Source organism: Thalassophryne amazonica, chromosome 2 (assembly GCF_902500255.1).
Source record: "Thalassophryne amazonica chromosome 2, fThaAma1.1, whole genome shotgun sequence".
NCBI lineage: Eukaryota > Metazoa > Chordata > Actinopteri > Batrachoidiformes > Batrachoididae > Thalassophryne > Thalassophryne amazonica.
This window is the reverse complement of record NC_047104.1, coordinates 48,729,568-48,750,760: the sequence shown is the minus strand read 5'-3', so window position 1 is coordinate 48,750,760 and position 21,193 is coordinate 48,729,568. Positions and strand designations below refer to the sequence as shown.

Genomic DNA, 21,193 nt, shown 5'->3' with positions numbered 1-21,193 from the left:
GCATTAAAAGTTATGCGCTGCTTATTTTCTCAATAATCATACATTATAATCCAGTTACATTTTTTCTGTGAATCTGACTGGTTAATTGTGTGAGATTTCAGACCGTATAATATCGGGGTAACGATAGCTAAATACTCGACCATTTCACATTTGGATGTATTACTCTGTGCCCTGACTGGTGTTTTGAGGAGATGTCATTCCTGTCCTCCGTGGAACTGCGCATGCACACGCACGTGCAATATTGTCGGGACGCGGAACTGTCGATTTATGCGACAAGATGCACAGTTCAACAAAACACCAGATGCACGCTGCTAGCTGTTAGCACTGTTAGCTGAGAGCGAGAGAAACTTGCATACTGCCGCCAAAATGGGTGAATTTAAGCTACCATACGAAAGTATTGATGTGGATTCTGATACAGAATTACCATTTCACATTTGATGGATTTTCACATTTGATGGATTACTCCGTGCCCTGACTGCTGTTGGAGCGACGTTGCGTCGGCTCGACGGTAAGCCTCGCTGACCGAATTACCTACAGAAAAATACACCATTCAAATGATGGAATTGAATTAGAATGGGAATAACCCCCTTGTGTCTGATGATTTGCGGACGTTCATGTTGTTATACAGTCGCAAATAGCCATTTTAGCAGCTCCGCTAACATGTTGCCCGTAAAACTCAGTTTGCAACTGTAAAATTAGGACCTAACAGCTCAGACTACTGATAACTGCTAAAAGTGCTAACACCATGAACATACAACATTAACCCTCTGGGGTGAAGGGTATAATTGGCTATTTCTGACTACTTTTGGTTTTACCTTCATAATTTACCTTAAAAATCTGTTTACTTTGCCGTGCTTGGTGTCTTTTTTTTTTTCGGCACAACCTCACCTGTGTGACGTTACAGGTTTTCTTTCATTTAGACATAATGTATTAACATAATGAACCTAAAGCCACACAAAAACATAATATCCCCATGAGCACGCACATTTCCTCACAGGGTGTGAAAGTTTATGCTTTGCTCACATATTGCACCTTGGGATCATTTTTGTTGTGATTGGGTGCTGTACAAATACACTGAATTGAATTCATGATGCAAACTAAGCTCCAAATCAACTACCCCAAGTCCTGGATGACAGACAGTCAATCCATTCCTACCTCTCAAAGGTAACCAGCCTCAATGAAGCCTCATTAACTGTATAAAATTTCTTTTGTGAGCAAACTGGACACTTACTTTGGGTTTCTTATATTCCTTTTAAACACAGAGAAGATAAGAATAAGTGAGTCCTAAATAGGTGTCAACATTGTGAAGTGGTTAAGCCTAGAACCCATTTTTAGCTGGATGGACTGGGACAACGCAGACAAAGTGTCTTTTCCAAAGACACGTACAGGTAGTCAAACCAGGTCTACATAATAACAGCCAAACTCCTATGGCACTGAGCTACATGTTTGGCCCAAAAACAGAGATTATGCACCAAAAATGCTGTAATTCAAACAATGTTCATCCATTTTGGGTGTAATTACTAGAGGTCTGCAGATCGATCCTAATATCGATAATATCAATACCAACGCTAGTATTGATATTGTACGATCCTCGTGTAAAAAGATTGATACTCAAGCTTTCATTCTCTCCCGCATGCACTGACTGCTGCGCACGCAGATTCATCAAAGTCTACTCTCTATCTGTAAGAGCAGTGCTGTGCTGTGTCACACAACATGGAGCAGCGCACCCTTGTATTGTGGTTTGTCAGCCCTCTACCTCAGGAGATTTTGTTTTAAGTTGTGTTGAGTGATATTTTTTTAAACAAAAATGTTGATTGTGATAATAAAGTATTTTGTTGTCACGTACAATGTTTGGCGAAATTCTATCCTAGGTCTTTTGGATCCTTTGGATCTATGAAGCTTAAATATGAAAAAGTATCATTATTGATATCGGCGATACTGGGCCTGTATTTACTTGGTATCGGATCAATACCAAAATTCCCGGTATCACCCACCTCTAGTCATTACTCACACATTAAATCTGACAAGCTCATATTAATGTTTTGCTTTCAACTTTAACATGCTGATAGGCATAAATGCACATAACATTTGCCAGTGTCCAAATTTACATGGCCCTAACTGTGTAGAGAGTGCAGGCAGGTGGAAAGGATGATGTTGGTGTTGAAATGAGTGTGGTGATTGGTTGGGTGGATGCCTGGCTCTCCACCAGTGGGAATACTGATTACCACTTGTGTGCGCATCAAGTTTTATCCGCAAATTCACTCCAGACTGCACCGGGCGTTCAGCACCATGGATAGCGCTTGTGACAACACAAGCTGATATATAATATGCTTCTACAATCTGTGTGCTGCGTGCATGTCTACGTGTGTTTGTGTCACAGTAAATTACCATTTTTCACCTGACACCATCCCTGAAAGCATCTGACAATCAAGAGAGCATTAGAGGGTTGGAGAGAATCCACTCTGGCTAAGTGGCTCTTATTGCTGTGGAGTGTGACACTGCTGTGATATTCATAATGATTCACAGCGCTTTTGACACATGATACAACTGCTCAGTGGATCTCAACATCTCTGGCACTAATGGAGAAGATCGTATCCCAAGAGAACGTGCCAAACCTACAGTGCGATTGCTACCGCACCTTCTGTGGGCAAATGCACACTGGATCATGACTGTACAGCATGTGGAGGGTTGAATTTAATATTTCAGCTCACAAAAACAACAGTAAAGCGTGTACATCCCTCTTAGCTTCAAGTTTCTTCTTGGTCAGAAACATTCTTCTCACTGTGGGTGATGATTCTCCAACAGACAGAAAATATTTCACAGTCTTGGTGATATTTTAAAGACATCTTTTGCATATATGTTTAAAGGCCTTTTAATTGTTCAAAAAACTGAAAAAAATGTACTTCATGTTTAAATTTAGTTTTTACAAAGTACCTTTATTTCTGTGTAATTACAGCAGATTCTATTGCCGATAAGGTATTTACTTTGAGGTTATTCTGTGGCAGATCTAGTGAGTTTGCTCCATGAGATCTTGCAGATGACATGAAGGAGGTGGAGCATGTGCAAGATTTGAAATTCATGCAGCACTGGATGGAAACTGAGAATTTTAACTTACAACTTGAAAATATATGTAAAAAGCCTCAGTGTCCATACTGACTCATTTTGGCAAACCAAGTAAAAACAATCTAACAAATATTATAACTGACAAGTGACACGTGACCTCAGCTGGCTTCTTTCAATGCAAAGGAGCAGCGGCTCTACTTCGAGCTCCTCACGAATGACCAAGATTGTCATCTTATCTCTAATGGCCCAGTCACGCGTCATATGACGATTCCTGAATGAAGGGGAAAAAAGTAAAAAAGCCACAAATCATTGAGAAAAGGTGGGCAAATGAGCTTTATCACCGAATAGTCTGCAAATCAAGAGCGTAAAAGAGGAACAAAACAAAACTGAAGCTAACACTGATCTTTAAAGAAAATGAACCTGAAGCCACTGCAGGAGCAGTGTGTGTCTGCATCTCTGCGTTCCAGGACTCAGTGCTGGGATGAGGCTCTGTAGCGCCTGAGTCATGGAGAAGCTGAAAACAGAAGCGTGTGATCCGACCCACTGTGGAGATCTGTGCGCACATTGGTGGATCCACCTGCTCTGGTTCCTCGTCCACAACAAACAAGGGATCATCTCCTTCATCATCAGAACCCTCATTATCTGGTTCAGACTCTGATGACATGCTGCATGCTCCGTCTTGCTCCAATTAAAAAAAACTAAAGTGCTTGCTCAACATTCATAAGACGCCTCATTTTTACAAAACAAAAACACCACCACACTAACCACAGACGCTAAATACTCCACCAAAATTATACACACTGCAAACACGCCAAATATTTCTCAAATCTCTCAAATGCCAAAACTCTAATTGCTGTCTGTACACCTGAAAGGTGTGCATACAGTAGTGTTCAGAATAATAGTAGTGCTATGTGACTAAAAAGATTAATCCAGGTTCTGAGCATATTTCTTATTGTTACATGGGAAACAAGGTACCAGTAGATTCAGTAGATTCTCACAAATCCAACAAGACCAAGCATTCATGATATGCACACTCTTAAGTCTATGAAATTGGGCTATTAGTAAAAAAAGTAGAAAAGGGGGTGTTCACTATAATAGTAGCATCTGCTGTTGACGCTACAAACTCAAAACTATTATGTTCAAACTGCTTTTTTAGCAATCCTGTGAATCACTAAAATAGTATTTAGTTGTATAACCACAGTTTTTCATGATTTCTTCACATCTGCGAGGCATTAATTTTGTTGGTTTGGAACCAAGATTTTGCTCATTTGCTAGTGTGCTTGGGGTCATTGTCTTGTTGAAACACCCATTTCAAGGGCATGTCCTCTTCAGCATAAGGCAACATGACCTCTTCAAGTATTTTGACATATCCAAACTGATCCATGATACCTGGTATGCGATATATAGGCCCAACACCATAGTAGGAGAAACATGCCCATATCATGATGCTTGCACCACCATGCTTCACTGTCTTCACTGTGAACTGTGGCTTGAATTCAGAGTTTGGGGGTCGTCTCACAAACTGTCTGTGGCCCTTGGACCCAAAAAGAACAATTTTACTCTCATCAGTCCAAAAAATATTCCTCCATTTCTCTTTAGGCCAGTTGATGTGTTCTTTGGCAAATTGTAACCTCTTCTGCACATGTCTTTTATTTAACAGAGGGACTTTGTGTGGGATTCTTGCAAATAAATTAGCTTCACACAGGCATCTTCTAACTGTCACAGCACTTACAGGTAACTCCACACTGTCTTTGATCATCCTGGAGCTGATCAGTGGGTGAGCCTTTGCCATTCTGGTTATTCTTCTATCCATTTTTATGGTTGTTTTTCATTTTCTTCCACGCATCTCTGGTTTTTTGGATTTGATTTTAAAGCATTGGAGATCATTGTAGATGAAGAGCCTATAATTTTTTGCACCTGCGTATAAGTTTTCCCCTCTCCAATCAACTTTTTAATCAAACTACGCTGTTCTTCTGAACAATGTCTTGAACGTCCCATTTTCCTCAGGCTTTTAAAGAGAAAAGCATGTTCAACAGGTGCTGGCTTCATCCTTAAATAGGGGACACCTGATTCACACCTGTTTGTTCTACAAAATCAACAAACTCACTGACTGAATGCCACACTACTATTATTGTGAACACCCCCTTTTCTACTTTTTTTTTTACTAATAGCCCAATTTCATAGCCTTAAGAGTGTGCATATCATGAATGCTTGGTCTTGTTGGATTTGTGAGAATCTACTGAATCTACTGGTACCTTGGTTCCCATGTAACAATAAGAAATATACTCAAAACCTGGATTAATCTTTTTAGTCAATATTATTCTGAACACTACTGTACTCAGTGTTTTCAGGTGTCATTGAGTTCACAGATTTGCTTGCAGCTGCGTATGTTTGCTTTTAATGTATACGGTGTTCTGTCGTGTGTAGCCCTTGCCGCACTCCTGCCTTCGTTTTTTTCTCTCTTTTTTGGTGTTGCAGAAATGCACTCCGTTCTTAAAATCGTAAAGCAAACAGCACTCAGGTTTGACGATGTACAGCAGGACACACTGCCTCCTTGGCAGGGCTGGTGAACATTAGATCATAAAGTTCAGAGTCCTTCTGTGTCCCCCAAAAAAGTAGAAAATATTGCCATTTAATCTCACAAGCAAACATAAAACTGTTCGTCTCTTGTTTCAGCATTGAGAATTAGACGGGGGTGGGAGAGACAGGGGGTGGGAGAGACACTGTCTGTCTCTCTGCCTGCACTGGCGCAGGAGGCAGAGAAATTCTTCCTGCCTGGCCAGCACCATGGCATGACTGTGGCAGCACTCACCACATCACATCCAGTGGCAGATGCTCCACACCGCACATACCAGCTCTGCCACGGAGGAGCTGCATCTCTCCTGGCCCTGATTCAGGGCTAGTAGTCGGGCTACTTCTATCCTCCACAAAAGTGCTCACAAACCGGCTTCTGTAGTGTGTGAAAACATTCAGCTGTTCAAACAAAGTCAAACTAAACGCTGACATTACGAAAACTAAGCAAACGATAAGAAACCGTCAAGAACTACGGCAAAACGAAATACGGACGAATGTCATTCATTCAAATTTTTCAACAGTTTAAAAATCCTGACAAAGCACCAGCTGCAGGAACAAAGCTGTGCGAAGGTTAAACGATGCCAACAAAATTCAACGAAAGTCCAGATTTCTTGTTTCGTTTGGGGTTCCTTGCCCTTCGTTAAGTGCCATGTGAGGAGACACCGGCCACCCACCTGAAGACACCTATTTCAGCCGCTTGTACCCACAATCTAGTTCTTTGTGTCATGACCCAACCCTCATGACCACACATAAGTAGGAACAAAGATTGACCAGTAGCTTGAGAGCTTCGCCTTTTGGCTCAGCTCCCTTTTTGTCACAACAGTATGGTAGCATGAATGCAACACCGCCCCTGCTGCGCCAATTCTCTGGCCAATCTCATGCTCCATTGTTCACTCACTTGTAAACAAGACCCCAAGGTACTTGAACTCCTTCACTTGGGGCAAGCTTTCATTCCCTACCCACAGTAGGCAATCCATCTGTTTCCTGCTGAGAACCATGGCCTCAGATTTAGAGGTGCTGATCCTCATCCCAGCCGCTTCACACTTGGCTGCGAACCAATCCAGTGAGTGTTGGAGGTCACCGGCTGATGAAGCCAACAGGGCAACATCATCTGCAAAAAGCAGTGATGAGACCCTGAGCCTACCAAACTGGAAACCCTCCACCCCGACTACACCTCAATATCCTGTCCTTGAATATCACAAACAGGACTAGTGACAAGGCACAGCCCTGTTGGAGGCCAATCCCCACCGGAAAGGAGTCCCCTTCCAGTGGGGGTATTTCTGTTATTTTTTCTTTAGTTTTTTATTGTTATTGTTGTCATTGTTAATTGTGAGTTTACTGATTTTATGTAACTATTGCTGTGTCTGAGTTGCTGCCATCTTGAGAAATATCAATGTGATTTTAATCCTGGAAAAATAAATAAATTATGGTGTTTGTCACTATATTTTAACTCATGGTTAAAAATCCTAAACTGTTTTAGAAGAATTGACTTTTAATCATATATGCCTTGTAGGATTGTAGTTTTTCATTTGTTTACTCAGGAACAAAATTACATTCATACAGAAGAAAATAATTTTATGAGCTAAATAGTACAAACTCAGCAGGGACTACACCTTTAATGATTCAAAGGTCTTTACTGTCAGCTCACCACACTCATTCATTCAAGTTTAATTCAACATGGTTCACATGAGAATAGTTTTCCAGGGCCTTGTGAAAAGATCAGAAATACATTTTTCATTAATTGCTTAAATCTTTAAAACTATGATACACTGAGCTGACAACAGTGTGCATCTGAAATTTCAATTTCCATTTATTTAATTTATATGGCACCAAATCACGACAAAGGTGCTTCAAGGCACTTCATACAAGTAAGGTCTAACCTTACCAACCCCTAGAGCAAGCACACAGGGGACAGTGGTAAGGAAAAACTCCCTCTGGTGATTTGAAGAAGAAACCTCAAGCAGACCAAACTCAGATGGATGAGCCACTGCTTAGGCCATTCTAACAGTTACAAGGGTTTTACAAAGTTTTACAAAGGTGAAGAAACAGAAAATGGGAAATCAAAAGAACATGACATAATGACAAAAGAATATGTATTTGATGAGAAGTCCACACAGGCGGTTACGCCACAGGCAGGGGTCATAATGTCTGTAACATATAGGTCAAAGGACAAAGTAGGATCAAAAATCACCCCAAGGTTCCTCACTTTATCAGTGTGATGTATGACACACAAGCCTAGGTTAAGAATTAGCTGATCAAACTGATGCCGATGTGTCACTGGACCAAGGACCATCATGTCTTGTCCAAGTTTAAAATAAGAAATTGCTGGACATCTAGCTTTTTCTTGATGCAAGGCAATCTTCTAAGGATTTTATGTGTATTAGATTACCAGCAGTTATCGGAATGTACAATTGAGTATCATCAGCATAGCAATGAAAGGTAATCCCAAAATGGCACCATATGTGCCCAAGGGGTGCGATATAAAGGGAGAAAAATGGGGGGCCTACGATGGACCATATGTAACATATAATATCTGACATAATATGTAAATTATGTCACATAATTCCACAGGTGTCCCCCTGTGGAATCCCATATTTCATGTCACCAAGGTTGAAGGTAGTATTGTTGTGCAAGACACAATGAGAATGACTGATTAGGTAAGATGTCAATCAAGGGCATTCCCAGTAATCCCAAAATGATTCTCCAACCTATTGAGTAGAATATGATGATCCACGGTATCAAATGCAGCACTGAGATCTAATAGCACCAGAACCGTAGTGGTGTCCGAATCCATTGTAAGCAGATCATTCACCACTTTAGTGAGAGCCATCCCTGTGGAATGATATTTTCTAAAAGCAGACTGCAATGGTTCAAATGGATCATTCTCAGTAAGGTGGTCCACGAGCTGCTGTGAAACCACTTTTTCCAGCATTTTTGAACAAAATAGATTTGATTTAAGCTTATAATTTTTCAATTCATTCATCATTAATATGTAATAATTTTTCTCGACAATTAAACGCATTGACAATAGGAGCGCAAAGCTTTGAACAGCAGCTCTCGGGCAACATTTCTTCAATTAAAACTTGTGTGCATCAGTTTTCCAGCACAAGCACGGTCAGCATGTTTGCAGAAGTGTACATTTACAGGTCATCATGACAAATTGGATGCAAGCAGCTGAGGTAAATTATGTCACACGCACTCGTGTGGACTCTGGTGCACTCACAGAAGATCACTGCAGTCCAATCATTTAAAAAAAAATGCAGTTTAGCATATTTTCTCTGGAGGCCATTAATGTTTGAATTTTGTTTTTATGCATTGTGTTACACTATGTTGTTACTACTATTACTACTACTGTTGTTGTTGTTGAGGATGTCATCTTCATTTTATGTTATTAATAGTGTCTGTAATTACTTTATTTTATTATTATTGTAATTAATTACTTTATTTTTATTATAGTTGTCATTGTTGTTAAGTTTATATTCTGAGGCAGAATGCATGTGTTGGATTGTGACTATGGAACACAGTGCTGCCCACTAACACAACGTAACTCTGATGAATCAAAGGATGTACTCATAGTTCCCTGCTGACACGAGCACCACTTACTGCAAAACCTACTGGTTTTCTCTGATTGTAAAGTTGTCTTAACAGCACCAACATCTGGCAACAATCAGTGTGGCAGTTTAACATTTGAACTAGTGCATGTTTCCTATTCCCTGTGAAACCAGGAGTGCTGCTCTGATTTGGTCTGACATTGTGTGACTTTGTTTGGAAGAAGACCGAGGGAAACCACAGGTGGGTTTTGGTCCACACAAGATTTCAAATGTGTGCTCAGGTATGAAGGCACAATAATAATGGAGGCATTCATCTGCTGGCTTGTGATCACATGGTTATTCAGGAATAAACACATAATGCAAATCAAAGTATCAGGAATAACCACACAGTGTGCACATTTGGAAGTCAAAATCTGAGTCAAATGATCGACAGTGCATCTGGAAAGTATCCACGGCGCTTTGCGTTTCCCACATTTTGTTATGCCTTATTCCAAAATGGAGTAAATACATTTTTCCCTCAACTCAACCTCACAACACCCCATAATGACAACATGAAAAAAGTTATTTTGAAATGTTTGCAAATTTATTAAAGCTATAACACAAAGAAATCACATGTACATAGGTATTCACACCATTTGCTCAATACTTTGTTGATTCAACTTTTGCAGCAATTACAGCCTCAAGTCTTCTTGAATATGATGACACAAGCTTGGCACACCTATCTTTTGGCAGTTAGATTAGATAGAACTTTTTTGATCCTCTGGGAAGACTCCCTCAGGGCAACTGAGGTTCCAGCAGCATTGTATAGCAGAACACAGGGTAAGAAGCACACAGAGCATCAAAAGTAAAAAAGAAAAACAGTTTGCAATATAAATACACAATATAAATACCAAACATACTGATCAATACTGGTTTACTGGCTACTACTGTTCCTCTCATTCCTGCCCTCTGTCTTCCTGTTACTCTTCCTCCCTCTGAGTGAGGAGTTGTACAGTCTGATGGCCTGAGGGACAAAGGAGTTTTTCAGTCTGTTGGTCCTGCACTTTGGGAGGAGCAGTCTGTGGCTGAAGAGGCTCCTCTGGTTTATGATGATGGTGTGCAGAGGGTGACTGGCATCATCCATAATGTCCAGCAGTTTGTCCAGTGTTCTCTGCCACCATCACCAGAGAGTCCAGCTTCATGCCAACCACAAAGCCAGCCCGCTTGATCAGTTTGTCCAGCCTGGATGTGTCCTTCTTGAATGTTCTGCTCCCCTGGCACACCACGATGTAAAAGAGGACGCTTGCTACTACGGACTGATAGAACATCTGCAGGAGTTTCCTGCAGATGATAAATGACCACATCCTCTTCAGAAAGTACAGCCTGCTCTGTCCCTTCCTGTATAGGTGGTTCGTGTGGGTTGTCCAGTCCAGTTTGCTGTCCAGCCACAGCCCAAGGTACTTGTGGGAATCCACAGCCTCCACTTCAGGTCCCTCGATCAGTACTGGTCACGGACTTGGTCTGGACTTCCCAAAGTCAATAACCAACTCCTTTGTCTTCGAGGTGTTGAGCTGTAGATGGTTTGTGTGGCACCAGGCAGCAAAGTCCTTCACTAGGCTCCTGTACTCCTCCTCTCTGTCATCCCTGATGCATACAACAATGGCTGTGCCATCTGCAAATGTCTGGATGTGACACAGCTCAGAGTTGTAGCAGAAGTCAGAGGTGTACAGGTGAAGAGAAGAGGGGCCAGCACCGTGCCCTGGGGAGCTCCGGTGCTGCTCATCACAGTGTTAGACATGGTGTCCCTCACCCTGACATATCGCGGCCTGTCAGTGAGGTAGCTGGAGATCCAAGTGACCAGGCAGAGGTCCTGTTCAGTTTGTCCTGGAGCACAAGGGGCTGGATGGTGTTGAAGGCACTTGAAGTCCAGGATGAGAAATTCACTGTGCTGCTTCCCTTACCCAGGTGTGAGTGGACTCTGTGTACGTGTTTTTATTTTACTGTACAATGTATTTGTTTGTGCACTACTGCATTTGTTGCAACTGTACACTGTATGCTTACTTCAGTGTTCACATATTAGCATAGTTGTTTGCATTTGTGCATGCATGTTGTTTCTGCACATGTGGGGTTTTTTGCTATACATCATTTTGCTAATCTGGCTTCCTCACAACATATGAAAATGGATGGATTTATGTGGGCTGAGAGAGTTAAGAGGAGACTCATTTATACACAGGGAAGAGGAACAGCACTCAGTCATTAACAAAGTACATGAGGGACTGTCCTGTCAAATCAATGATGCATTACAACATCACTGTGAATACATTACACACGGGATATATGGAAAAGCTCATATGGAAGACAATGAGTGATACTAGCAGAATTTGAATGAAACTACTATTTGTTTTTGAGCTCTTTTTAGTCTCTGGGCAGATATAGTGTGCAGAACTCAAAGAAACTTCTGTAATTCAAAGAGTAATTTGATGAGGACCCTTCCAGCAGTGTGGGATGTCCACAGGCTGAATGAGTGGGCAGCACCCTGTCAAGATCTGCTATGATAAGCTGCTGATTTTAGCTGCAAATATCTCTAATTTTCACTCCTGGGGATATTCAAGTAAATTGTACAAGTTGATGTAGAACCAGTGATGTGCCCGATTTAAGTGCATGCCAGCTGGAGAAGGCGTACTTTAAGACAAGAGGGGTTGGCTTTTACTTTGACTTTTACATTTGTAAAGGTATGCATTAGATATTTCATTATTATTCAGTCAACATATTCTGGAGCCAATAAGATCATCTCAGCAACATGGCTGCAAGTTTGTTTTTTGTTTTTTTATTATTATTATTATTTAAGTTTAGATTTTTTAGTACAATTTAAAAGTCTTGTCACAAATAATCTTAAAATATCTTCCAATTACAGTCATTTTTAAAAATGAAATTATTGACATTTGTGAAGAAAATAAATGAAAATCAGAAGTGCAAAAATGCTGTTATATTACAGAGGTTAGGGCTCCTTCACACATACTGTGAATACGTACAACTCCAGGGGGACTCACGGGGAAACAGTTTGTATGATCGAACCACGAAACATCACGCAGACGGCCAGGCATGCAGGATGCCAGTGTGACGGTTCATGCACGTGGGAACACAATGCCAGCAGCTACACGATGTGGTTACACATCATGCAGCTGCTGTGAAGAAAAAATAAATAAAAAATACATGCTGCAATGGTTTTGTGCACGCAGGAACACAGCAGTTTTTCACAGCTGCTGAAAATAAAAGTAATAACAATTGCATGGCACCCACAGGACTCGAACCCACACCTTCCAAAAGCTCTGATTGCTATTCAGATGCTTTACCACTGAGCTACAATCACAGTCCTGTGAAAGTTGCAGGAACCTGCCTGATATGAGGAAGGAGATGGACGTATTTAAAATGAAATAAACCCACACACCATATAAAAACACTGCATTTATCAAGTGGGCAATACAAATGTGATCAGTCTGTTTGTCTGTAGACAACCCATGGTCGCAGACATACAGTCATGAAGGAGCCGTTAAATAACCCTGGTTAAATAAAAATAAAAAAACACCACAGAAGTGATATTTGTTTTTATGTATTTCCACACAAGCACACACACGCGCATGTCCATCAAAACACGGGACGTGTGCTGCGGCTGTGATGTCCAGGACCAGGGATGTCCCAACAACTGTGGACAACCAGCCACACCCCCTGTCCTGTCAGCGCACAGACAAAGATGTCACTTTGTGATCAGATGAGAGATGCCTTGCCTGTGGAGGCGGGGCGAACCACATGCACAGATGTGTTGGGGAGGTGCGCAAAACACACATACACATGTGTTAAAGGGGAAGCCGACACTCTGGCACGTCACATGTACACTCTGCAATTTCACAGTCGTGGGGCACTTAGACAAATTTCACATCCAGCTAGACAGTGATTGTCTGCTGACTGTTTTCGTGTTAATAGTACGAATGGCCACACATTTTTTTAAGTGCGATGCAAGCAGTGTTAGATGTTTGTGTGTGTCAGCTGGAATTTGGAATCTGTCTTTCAGCTGCTGGTGTCCGCAAATCATTGTAGCAACAGGTGTACGAGGCTTTAGAATCAGCTACGAAATTACATGTTTTGCACACAATTCCTGCTTCATGCGCACTTTCTGTGCAAATCGACCAAATTCGCACTGTGTGAAGGGGGCCCATAGACATGTATTTGTAATTTATAAATGTACAATTGCCCAATTTGTGGCCCACAGGCCGTGTCTGGCCCGTGTTGCCACTGCGTTGCCCTGCTGTGGCAAATGAAAAGCTTTTGCAAGTTATTGTCAATGTTATGCAAAATAAAGGGATGATTTTTGTATTATTACCATTAGGAAATGTTATTTTAGATTGAGAATCTCATTTTTCTATAACAAATAATACATTTAATTGTGTTTGACTCTTTTCAGCCCAGTCTCACACTTTTTTGTGCCCCTGACACGAAAAGCACCCCATTTTCGTGACACTTTTTATTTCATTTTGCTGTTTATAATCCTCCTTCTTCTCGTAACTCTAACCATAACGTAAGTGTCTACCCTCCCCTAACCCGAACCATAACCCCCTCAGACTCCCCCACCCCCGTCACAGAATGAATTTGTGTCTTGTCACAGAAAGCGCCCCATTTTCATGCCCTTGTCACAAACCAATAGATTAATGTACTTTTCGTCATGCCATTACAAACTGCCATGAGACTGGGTTGTTCGTTTACCTTCTTCCATTTTTCTCAGGGTTACCACAGTGGATCTAGTGTTTATCCACAAGTTGACTCTCTATGTCAGATATGGTTCCTGATGCACCTGTCCCTGTGATGTGATCTAACTGTATTTAATTCACATAACATTTATTTTTGGCCAATGATCCGAAACATTCAGATCAATTTATGGCCCTTCAAAGTAAAACTGATCAAATCTAAGAAGGTCCACACTGGACAAAACGATCTGTGCGCCCTGGATGATTCACAGCATCAGTACTAGCGTGAAGCTTCAAAAAGTCACAATGGTCGAGGCTCAGTTGGGTTTGGGGCAAATGAGAGACTAACCTGGACCTTGGTGCTGGACCATCTCAGAGAGGTCCTGTAGGTGGATGAAAAGAACCAGACCTCCAGTAGCAAACAGCAGGAGGAACCAGAAGAAACAAGGCAACATCCTTCGCCGTCCACGGAGGGAGTCCACCACCATCCTCCACTCTGTCCACAGCATGATGCAGCACAGTGAGACACAAATATAGTATGTTCTGTGGAAAGGTTAAAGAAAACAGGATGTGAGGAGGCTGTGTGAAAGTGGGAAAAAAGAATGAGTCCACAGGTCAGATAAGTGGCATGTGTTCTACATTCTTGACAGCGCACATTTCTGAACTCTGGCCTGATTACCAGTTTTATTTACTTTGTTTAGTGATCCAGGGCTCAAGGTGCTGTGGTGCATGCAGCCCATGCTGCTGGACCAGACCTGTTTGATGAAGCTTGTATGAGTTTGTGGAAAATGTGCAAATGTGCAAAAATGCAGTCCAGTCTGTTTGGAAAAACCATGAACCAGAACAGAGTCTAAACAACGTTGAACAAAAAGTTACATTGTTACAAATCAAATGGATGTCAACATCTGTCAGCCTGCGGCTTCTCAAGCGAAGACAATTTGCAGTCACACTCCAGATATTTACAGCATCTCACAGCCGGTGTGAACATCAGATTTGGCAGGCTGTGCTCAAGAACATGTAGTCCTATTCTGCACACATGAAATTACAAAGACATAATTCTTAAGTGAGTCCTATAGGTCCTGAGGCTCATCACACTATTGATTATGCCTGGATACTGCAACCTGAAGCAAATGAAAGTCTACTCCCCCTGGATTGGTCACCAGTCTGCCACAGGTTACTTCCCCAGACAAGGCAGACACCCAGTTACAGCTGGATTCGGATGATGCAGCTGTTGAGTTTTCTAATGAGACAGACACACCTGGAATCAAAACCTAGTTGACATACTGTATTGATAGCCCAACTTCTGTCCTACAGAGCCCTGTGAAAAAACAGAATTGGTGGACCAACTTTAAAAAAGTGCCTGAATTGCTAACACTCAAATAAATTAAGTTGATGTAAATTAAATTAAGACCTAATATTTATGCCACCATGTTAACTTTATTTAGACAAGCAATTCATTTGGTTGTTTCCAGTTGAAACTAATTTAATTCAGTTTTTTTTCCCCTCAATGTTCAGCATAGGTTACACAGTTGTAGTGACTAACATGACAGGATGACACAAGACGTGTTCCTTTTAAGAAAATTATTCTCTGTTGAACGCCAACGTGGAGTTGTGTAACAGATGATGCAACAGACAAACAATGCAGACGGTGCAGAAACTGATAATTCCTATGGAGAGACCATAGGTGTCTTGATGGCTTCCCTCACTAGTCTTCTTCTTGCACAGTCAGTCAGTTTTTGCACAGTCAGCCTACTCCAGCCAAACCTACAGAGTAGTAAAATAGTGTTTTTATTACTTAGTTCATACATTCATTATCTATTATTCAGCAGCCATAGGATGAGAGGTAGGGCACGCCCTGCACAGGATGCCAGTCCATGACAGTGATTCTGTTCAAGTTCAAGACTAATTCAGTGATTTAGAAGTGTTCATCTACGTATCTGTCCATTTACTGCAAACCATAAAACTGTTATAGTAAAGGTTGCCCATACCTTTGCATTATATTATATTCACTTTTACATTTTTATTTGATGTCATGTTGCAAAGATGTGATTTCACCGTTAGATTAAAAGGCATAATTTTAGAAATTTTAATCTACAAAAGCCTGACTGTCTATTTTTTGTTATTTGCTGTCATTAAGTAATAATTAAAACAATAACCTGCTGCTCCATCAGCTACTTCCTAATGCAGGTGAGCCTTTGTTGCGGTATACTGGCTCTACTTGTTTGTCTATAGGGCTGTTTGGAGGATTACTCAAAAGTTAATGAACTGATTATTTTTTTATTGAACATGGTGGAAATAATAACAGTTGTTAGAGGAAGAGACCATTAAAATTTTATGATGACTGGGATTCTCATGCAGGAGTTAATTATCACTTTCTTTAACATTAGGAGTGGGTGTTGTTATGAGTTTATGACATTGTTACTGAGTTAGAAACTAATTAAAGCATTATACAGACATCCTGTATACTGTAGGTTTTAACTCAGTTTTCAATCTTTTACATTTTTAAATCAACTGTCATAATTCATCACAGCTCAACAATCACTCTACAATATGATACAATGTATTTTATTGTCAAATGAGGTTTTCTTAGACTCAAGCACCACAGCTGCTTCAAAACGCATCAACAAAACTACAGCATGCTATAAACAAGTCTACACCAAGGACCAGCAGTTTACCCGTATTTATATATTTATATAATGGCTGAGTGGATCCTTGTCATTTGATTGGTGCTTTGTATGTCACATGACATGGATTATTTGTTCATTTTGCATGCAAATTAGTGTTTGGATTGTGTCTAACTATAGTTAAGATGGGTTAAATGCAGAGGACAAATTTCATTGTATGTATATATGTGCAATGAGAATAAAGGCTCTATTCTATTCTATTCTGATTAGGGTTGAGCCGGACACTCGTTTCAGACGAGTATCCGGTACAGATAAAGCATTTTTGATGAGCACGAGCATGATCCGAGTAATCAATATCTGTGCTTGTGCTGAAGGAAAATCCTGATTGGCTAACTGACTGTCTTCATGCTCTGTTATTGGCCAGTCACACACAGCACCCACCCCTCCCTACACAGACACGTCTGTCTGCAGCTTCTCGTACACACACAGACACACAGGATCTGCTCTCTCTGTGCTTGGCTTGACTCTAGCTCACGTTACTGTGTCAGTATTGCTTAATTTTTCTTCAATTTGCCTCTGTTTTGGTTTGTATGATATTTAAAGTTACTTGGTGAACTTGTTTTGTAACGTATGCAGTGCATTTAACAAGACAGCTGAAAATGGCTCGTTTTGTGTCGGTCACTGTCTCCACTCTGGTTGGGTTTTTTTTTTAACCGTTTGTTTGCTGGCTGGTGATATAAAGTCAGTTGGAAAACTTTGCTTGTACTGAACGTGGTGCTTTTGAGAAGAATACAGTGAACAAGGCTGACATATTATTTCCCTGTTTGCCATCACTGGATGTTTGCGTGAATCAACAAATTCACACAGATCACTAAAAAATAAACAGTCTCAGAACAACCTTTCTCTCTCTCCCTCTCACTCAGTCACACACACATGCACATGGACACACACACAGACACCTTAATCAAAATGCCAAGAACGTTAGGTAGTAAAAATAAATAAATAATTGAAAAAAAATCACAGTTTGATGATAGAATTCAAAAAGATAATAATAATAAAAAAGAAAGTTGTGTTGTGTATGACAACTCTTGTTCATGCATACTTAGTCGTTCATAGTTTCCTACTACATTGAATGTCAATTTTGAGGTTGTTCTGTGACTCATTCATATCCTTAAGAATATTCATGTTCTGAGTTTATAAAAAAACTTCTGTAAAATAAATAGTTCCTTTACTATAGTGATCAAAAACATTGAATCTCAATTCTGAGGCTGTTCTGTAAATATTCATTCATACACTTAAGAATGTTCATGTTATGTTGTGTAAACAGTTCTCTTACTTTTGTGATCAAAGTCATTGATTTGAATCTCAATTTTGAGGCTGTTATGTAAATAAAAAAAAACAATAAATATAGCAACTTCTGATCAATCCATATCAATTTCAGAGTTAAAATAATGTACAGAAGTAAGCCCCACCCATTTCCAGTTAAACCATGCCCACTTCCAGTTTAGACCCTGTACACTCTGAGTACAGATACAGATACAGATCATTTAGATGGCTGAACAGATACAGATAGTGGTGTACTCGCTCATCAGTAATTCTGATCACAAAGGTGGGCATGTCACTGTGAGCAGCAGCTGTTGGGATCTGTGGAGTCACAAGTCACAGCTGGAGAACACATGCGTTATGCAGGATATGACCTGACAACACTCCACCGTGAGGCACGTGCATGGGCATGCTGTCCTCACATGGAAACACTTACAGTTTTTCTCAGTGCTAAAACACAAAACCCTATTCCCTAAATAAAATTCTCAAATGCCTTTACACAGTTATTGAATTAATCTCCCTTTTGGCAAAACTGTAGACGACTTTCACATAGGTAGACACATTTAGCAAAACTCATTCACTCTTTTGCAAAACTCTAAACACATTCTCATACTATAAAACACATTCTGCATAATAATTCACTTCTTAATTATATTACTAACCAAACAAAGCAGACAATAAACACAATTAAAGCACAGATGTCTCCAATTAAACACTACTAGTCAAAACTGTTAACACTTGTGTCTAATGATGTGACAACCAATATAAGCCAGTTCAGAGTTGAGGCAGGATGTTTGGAGTTTCATTGCAACAATAGACAGAAACCAGAGGCACAGGGGACAGGTGCGTGTTAGAGGTGGGGGAGTAGGAAGAGGAGGACAACGAGTTATAGTAAATGATGAAATTCGGTCCACAATCATTGACCATGTTCTGGTTCATGGGATGTCAAAGGGAGAAGCAGGACTTCGAGTCCAACCTAACCTCAGCCGTTTCTCTGTGGCTTCAATAATCTGGACATTCAGACAACAGAACAGGTATAGTGTAAATGTTCAGTACTGTATACAGTACACAGTTACAGCAGATTTTGTAGACCACTGTGAGAAAGCATATATTGTATATTCACTTGTGTAGAATTGCAAGAATGCCAGGGGAAGGTGGAAAAACCCCTATGTTCTCCCAGCAGCAGGAGACCCTGATAGTTGACATGGTCATTCAAAACAACACCATTAGACTATGCAAAATACAACAGCGAGTGATTGAAGACAATGTCAATTTTGAAGGAATCAACACCGTAAGCCTCTCCACCATTGACTGTGTCCTGAAACGCAACAGAGTGCGCATGAAACAAGTGTACAGAGTACCCTTTGAGCACAACTCTAACAGAGTGAAAGAGCTCAGATATGAGTATGTCCAAGTAAGTACACATTCAGATACAGTACAAGTACTGCATATTGTAAACACTATCATATCTGCCTGTCTTTCTGTTCACTTACAAAACTATCTATTTTTTATATAGAGAATATTTGAATTGGAGGCCAGTGAAAGGCCCCATGAATATATATTTGTGGATGAAGCAGGATTTGACCTAGCGAAGAGAAGAAGGAGAGGCCGGAACATAATTGGTCAGCGTGCCATTGTTGATGTCCCTGGTCAGCGTGGTGGCAATTTGACCAATTGTGCTGCCATAAACAACTGTGGGGTCCTGCATCAACATGTAACACTAGGGCCATACAACACTCAATACCTTCTTACATTTCTAGCAGGTCTCCGGGATGTTTTGGTGGCTCGGCAGGATGAGATGAATGACCAGTACACATATGTGATCATATGGGACAATGTAAGCTTCCATCGTGCTGCTCAAATAAGAGAATGGTTTAACATCAATAAGCAATTCATCAGAAGAGTTTTTTTCAAGTTGGAGGCGGAAGGTATATGACCGGCAACCCTATATCAAAATCAATCAATCAATTTTATTTATATAGCGCCAAATCACAACAAACAGTTGCCCCAAGGTGCTTTATATTGTAAGGCAAGGCCATACAATAATTACGTAAAAACCCCAAGGTCAAAACGACCCCCTGTGAGCAAGCACTTGGCGACAGTGGTAAGGAAAAACTCCCTTTTAACAGGAAGAAACCTCCAGCAGAACCAGGCTCAGGGAGGGGCAGTCTTCTGCTGGGACTGGTTGGGGCTGAGGGAGAGAACCAGGAAAAAAACATGCTGTGGAAGAGAGCAGAGATCAATCACTAATGATTAAATGCAGAGTGGTGCATACAGAGCAAAAAGAGAAAGAAACACTCAGTGCATCATGGGAACCCCCCAGCAGTCTAAGTCTATAGCAGCATAACTAAGCGATGGTTCAGGGTCACCTGATCCAGCCCTAACTATAAGCTTTAGCAAAAAGGAAAGTTTTAAGCCTAATCTTAAAAGTAGAGAGGGTGTCTGTCTCCCTGATCTGAATTGGGAGCTGGTTCCACAGGAGAGGAGCCTGAAAGCTGAAGGCTCTGCCTCCCATTCTACTCTTACAAACCCTAGGAACTACAAGTAAGCCTGCAGTCTGAGAGTGAAGCGCTCTATTGGGGTGATATGGTACTATGAGGTCCCTAAGATAACATGGGACCTGATTATTCAAAACCTTAGAAGTAAGAAGAAGAATTTTAAATTCTATTCTAGAATTAACAGGAAGCCAATGAAGAGAGGCCAATATGGGTGAGATATGCTCTCTCCTTCTAGTCCCCGTTAGTACTCTAGCTGCAGCATTTTGAATTAACTGAAGGCTTTTCAGGGAAGTTTTAGGACAACCTGATAATAATGAATTACAATAGTCCAGCCTAGAGGAAATAAATGCATGAATTAGTTTTTCAGCATCACTCTGAGACAAGACCTTTCTAATTTTAGAGATATTGCGTAAATGCAAAAAAGCAGTCCTACATATTTGTTTAATATGCGCATTGAATGACATATCCTGATCAAAAATGACTCCAAGATTTCTCACAGTATTACTGGAGGTCAGGGTAATGCCATCCAGAGTAAGGATCTGGTTAGACACCATGTTTCTAAGATTTGTGGGGCCAAGTACAATAACTTCAGTTTTATCTGAGTTTAAAAGCAGGAAATTAGAGGTCATCCATGTCTTTATGTCTGTAAGACAATCCTGCAGTTTAGCTAATTGGTGTGTGTCCTCTGGCTTCATGGATAGATAAAGCTGGGTATCATCTGCGTAACAATGAAAATTTAAGCAATGCCGTCTAATAATACTGCCTAAGGGAAGCATGTATAAAGTGAATAAAATTGGTCCTAGCACAGAACCTTGTGGAACTCCATAATTAACCTTAGTCTG

At 40.7% G+C, this 21,193-nt stretch overlaps 1 protein-coding gene across 2 annotated transcripts in view; it reads right to left on the bottom strand.

Annotated features, from left to right (window-relative positions):
• Positions 1–21,193, bottom strand: part of LOC117524068 (carbohydrate sulfotransferase 8-like) — a 936,330-nt gene that overhangs the window by 698,302 nt on the left and 216,835 nt on the right. For both annotated transcript variants that reach the window (XM_034185802.1, XM_034185795.1), the window contains exon 2: positions 14,256–14,449. In XM_034185802.1, the coding sequence (XP_034041693.1) occupies positions 14,256–14,449 (194 nt within the window). The remainder of the gene's footprint in view (positions 1–14,255; positions 14,450–21,193) is intronic.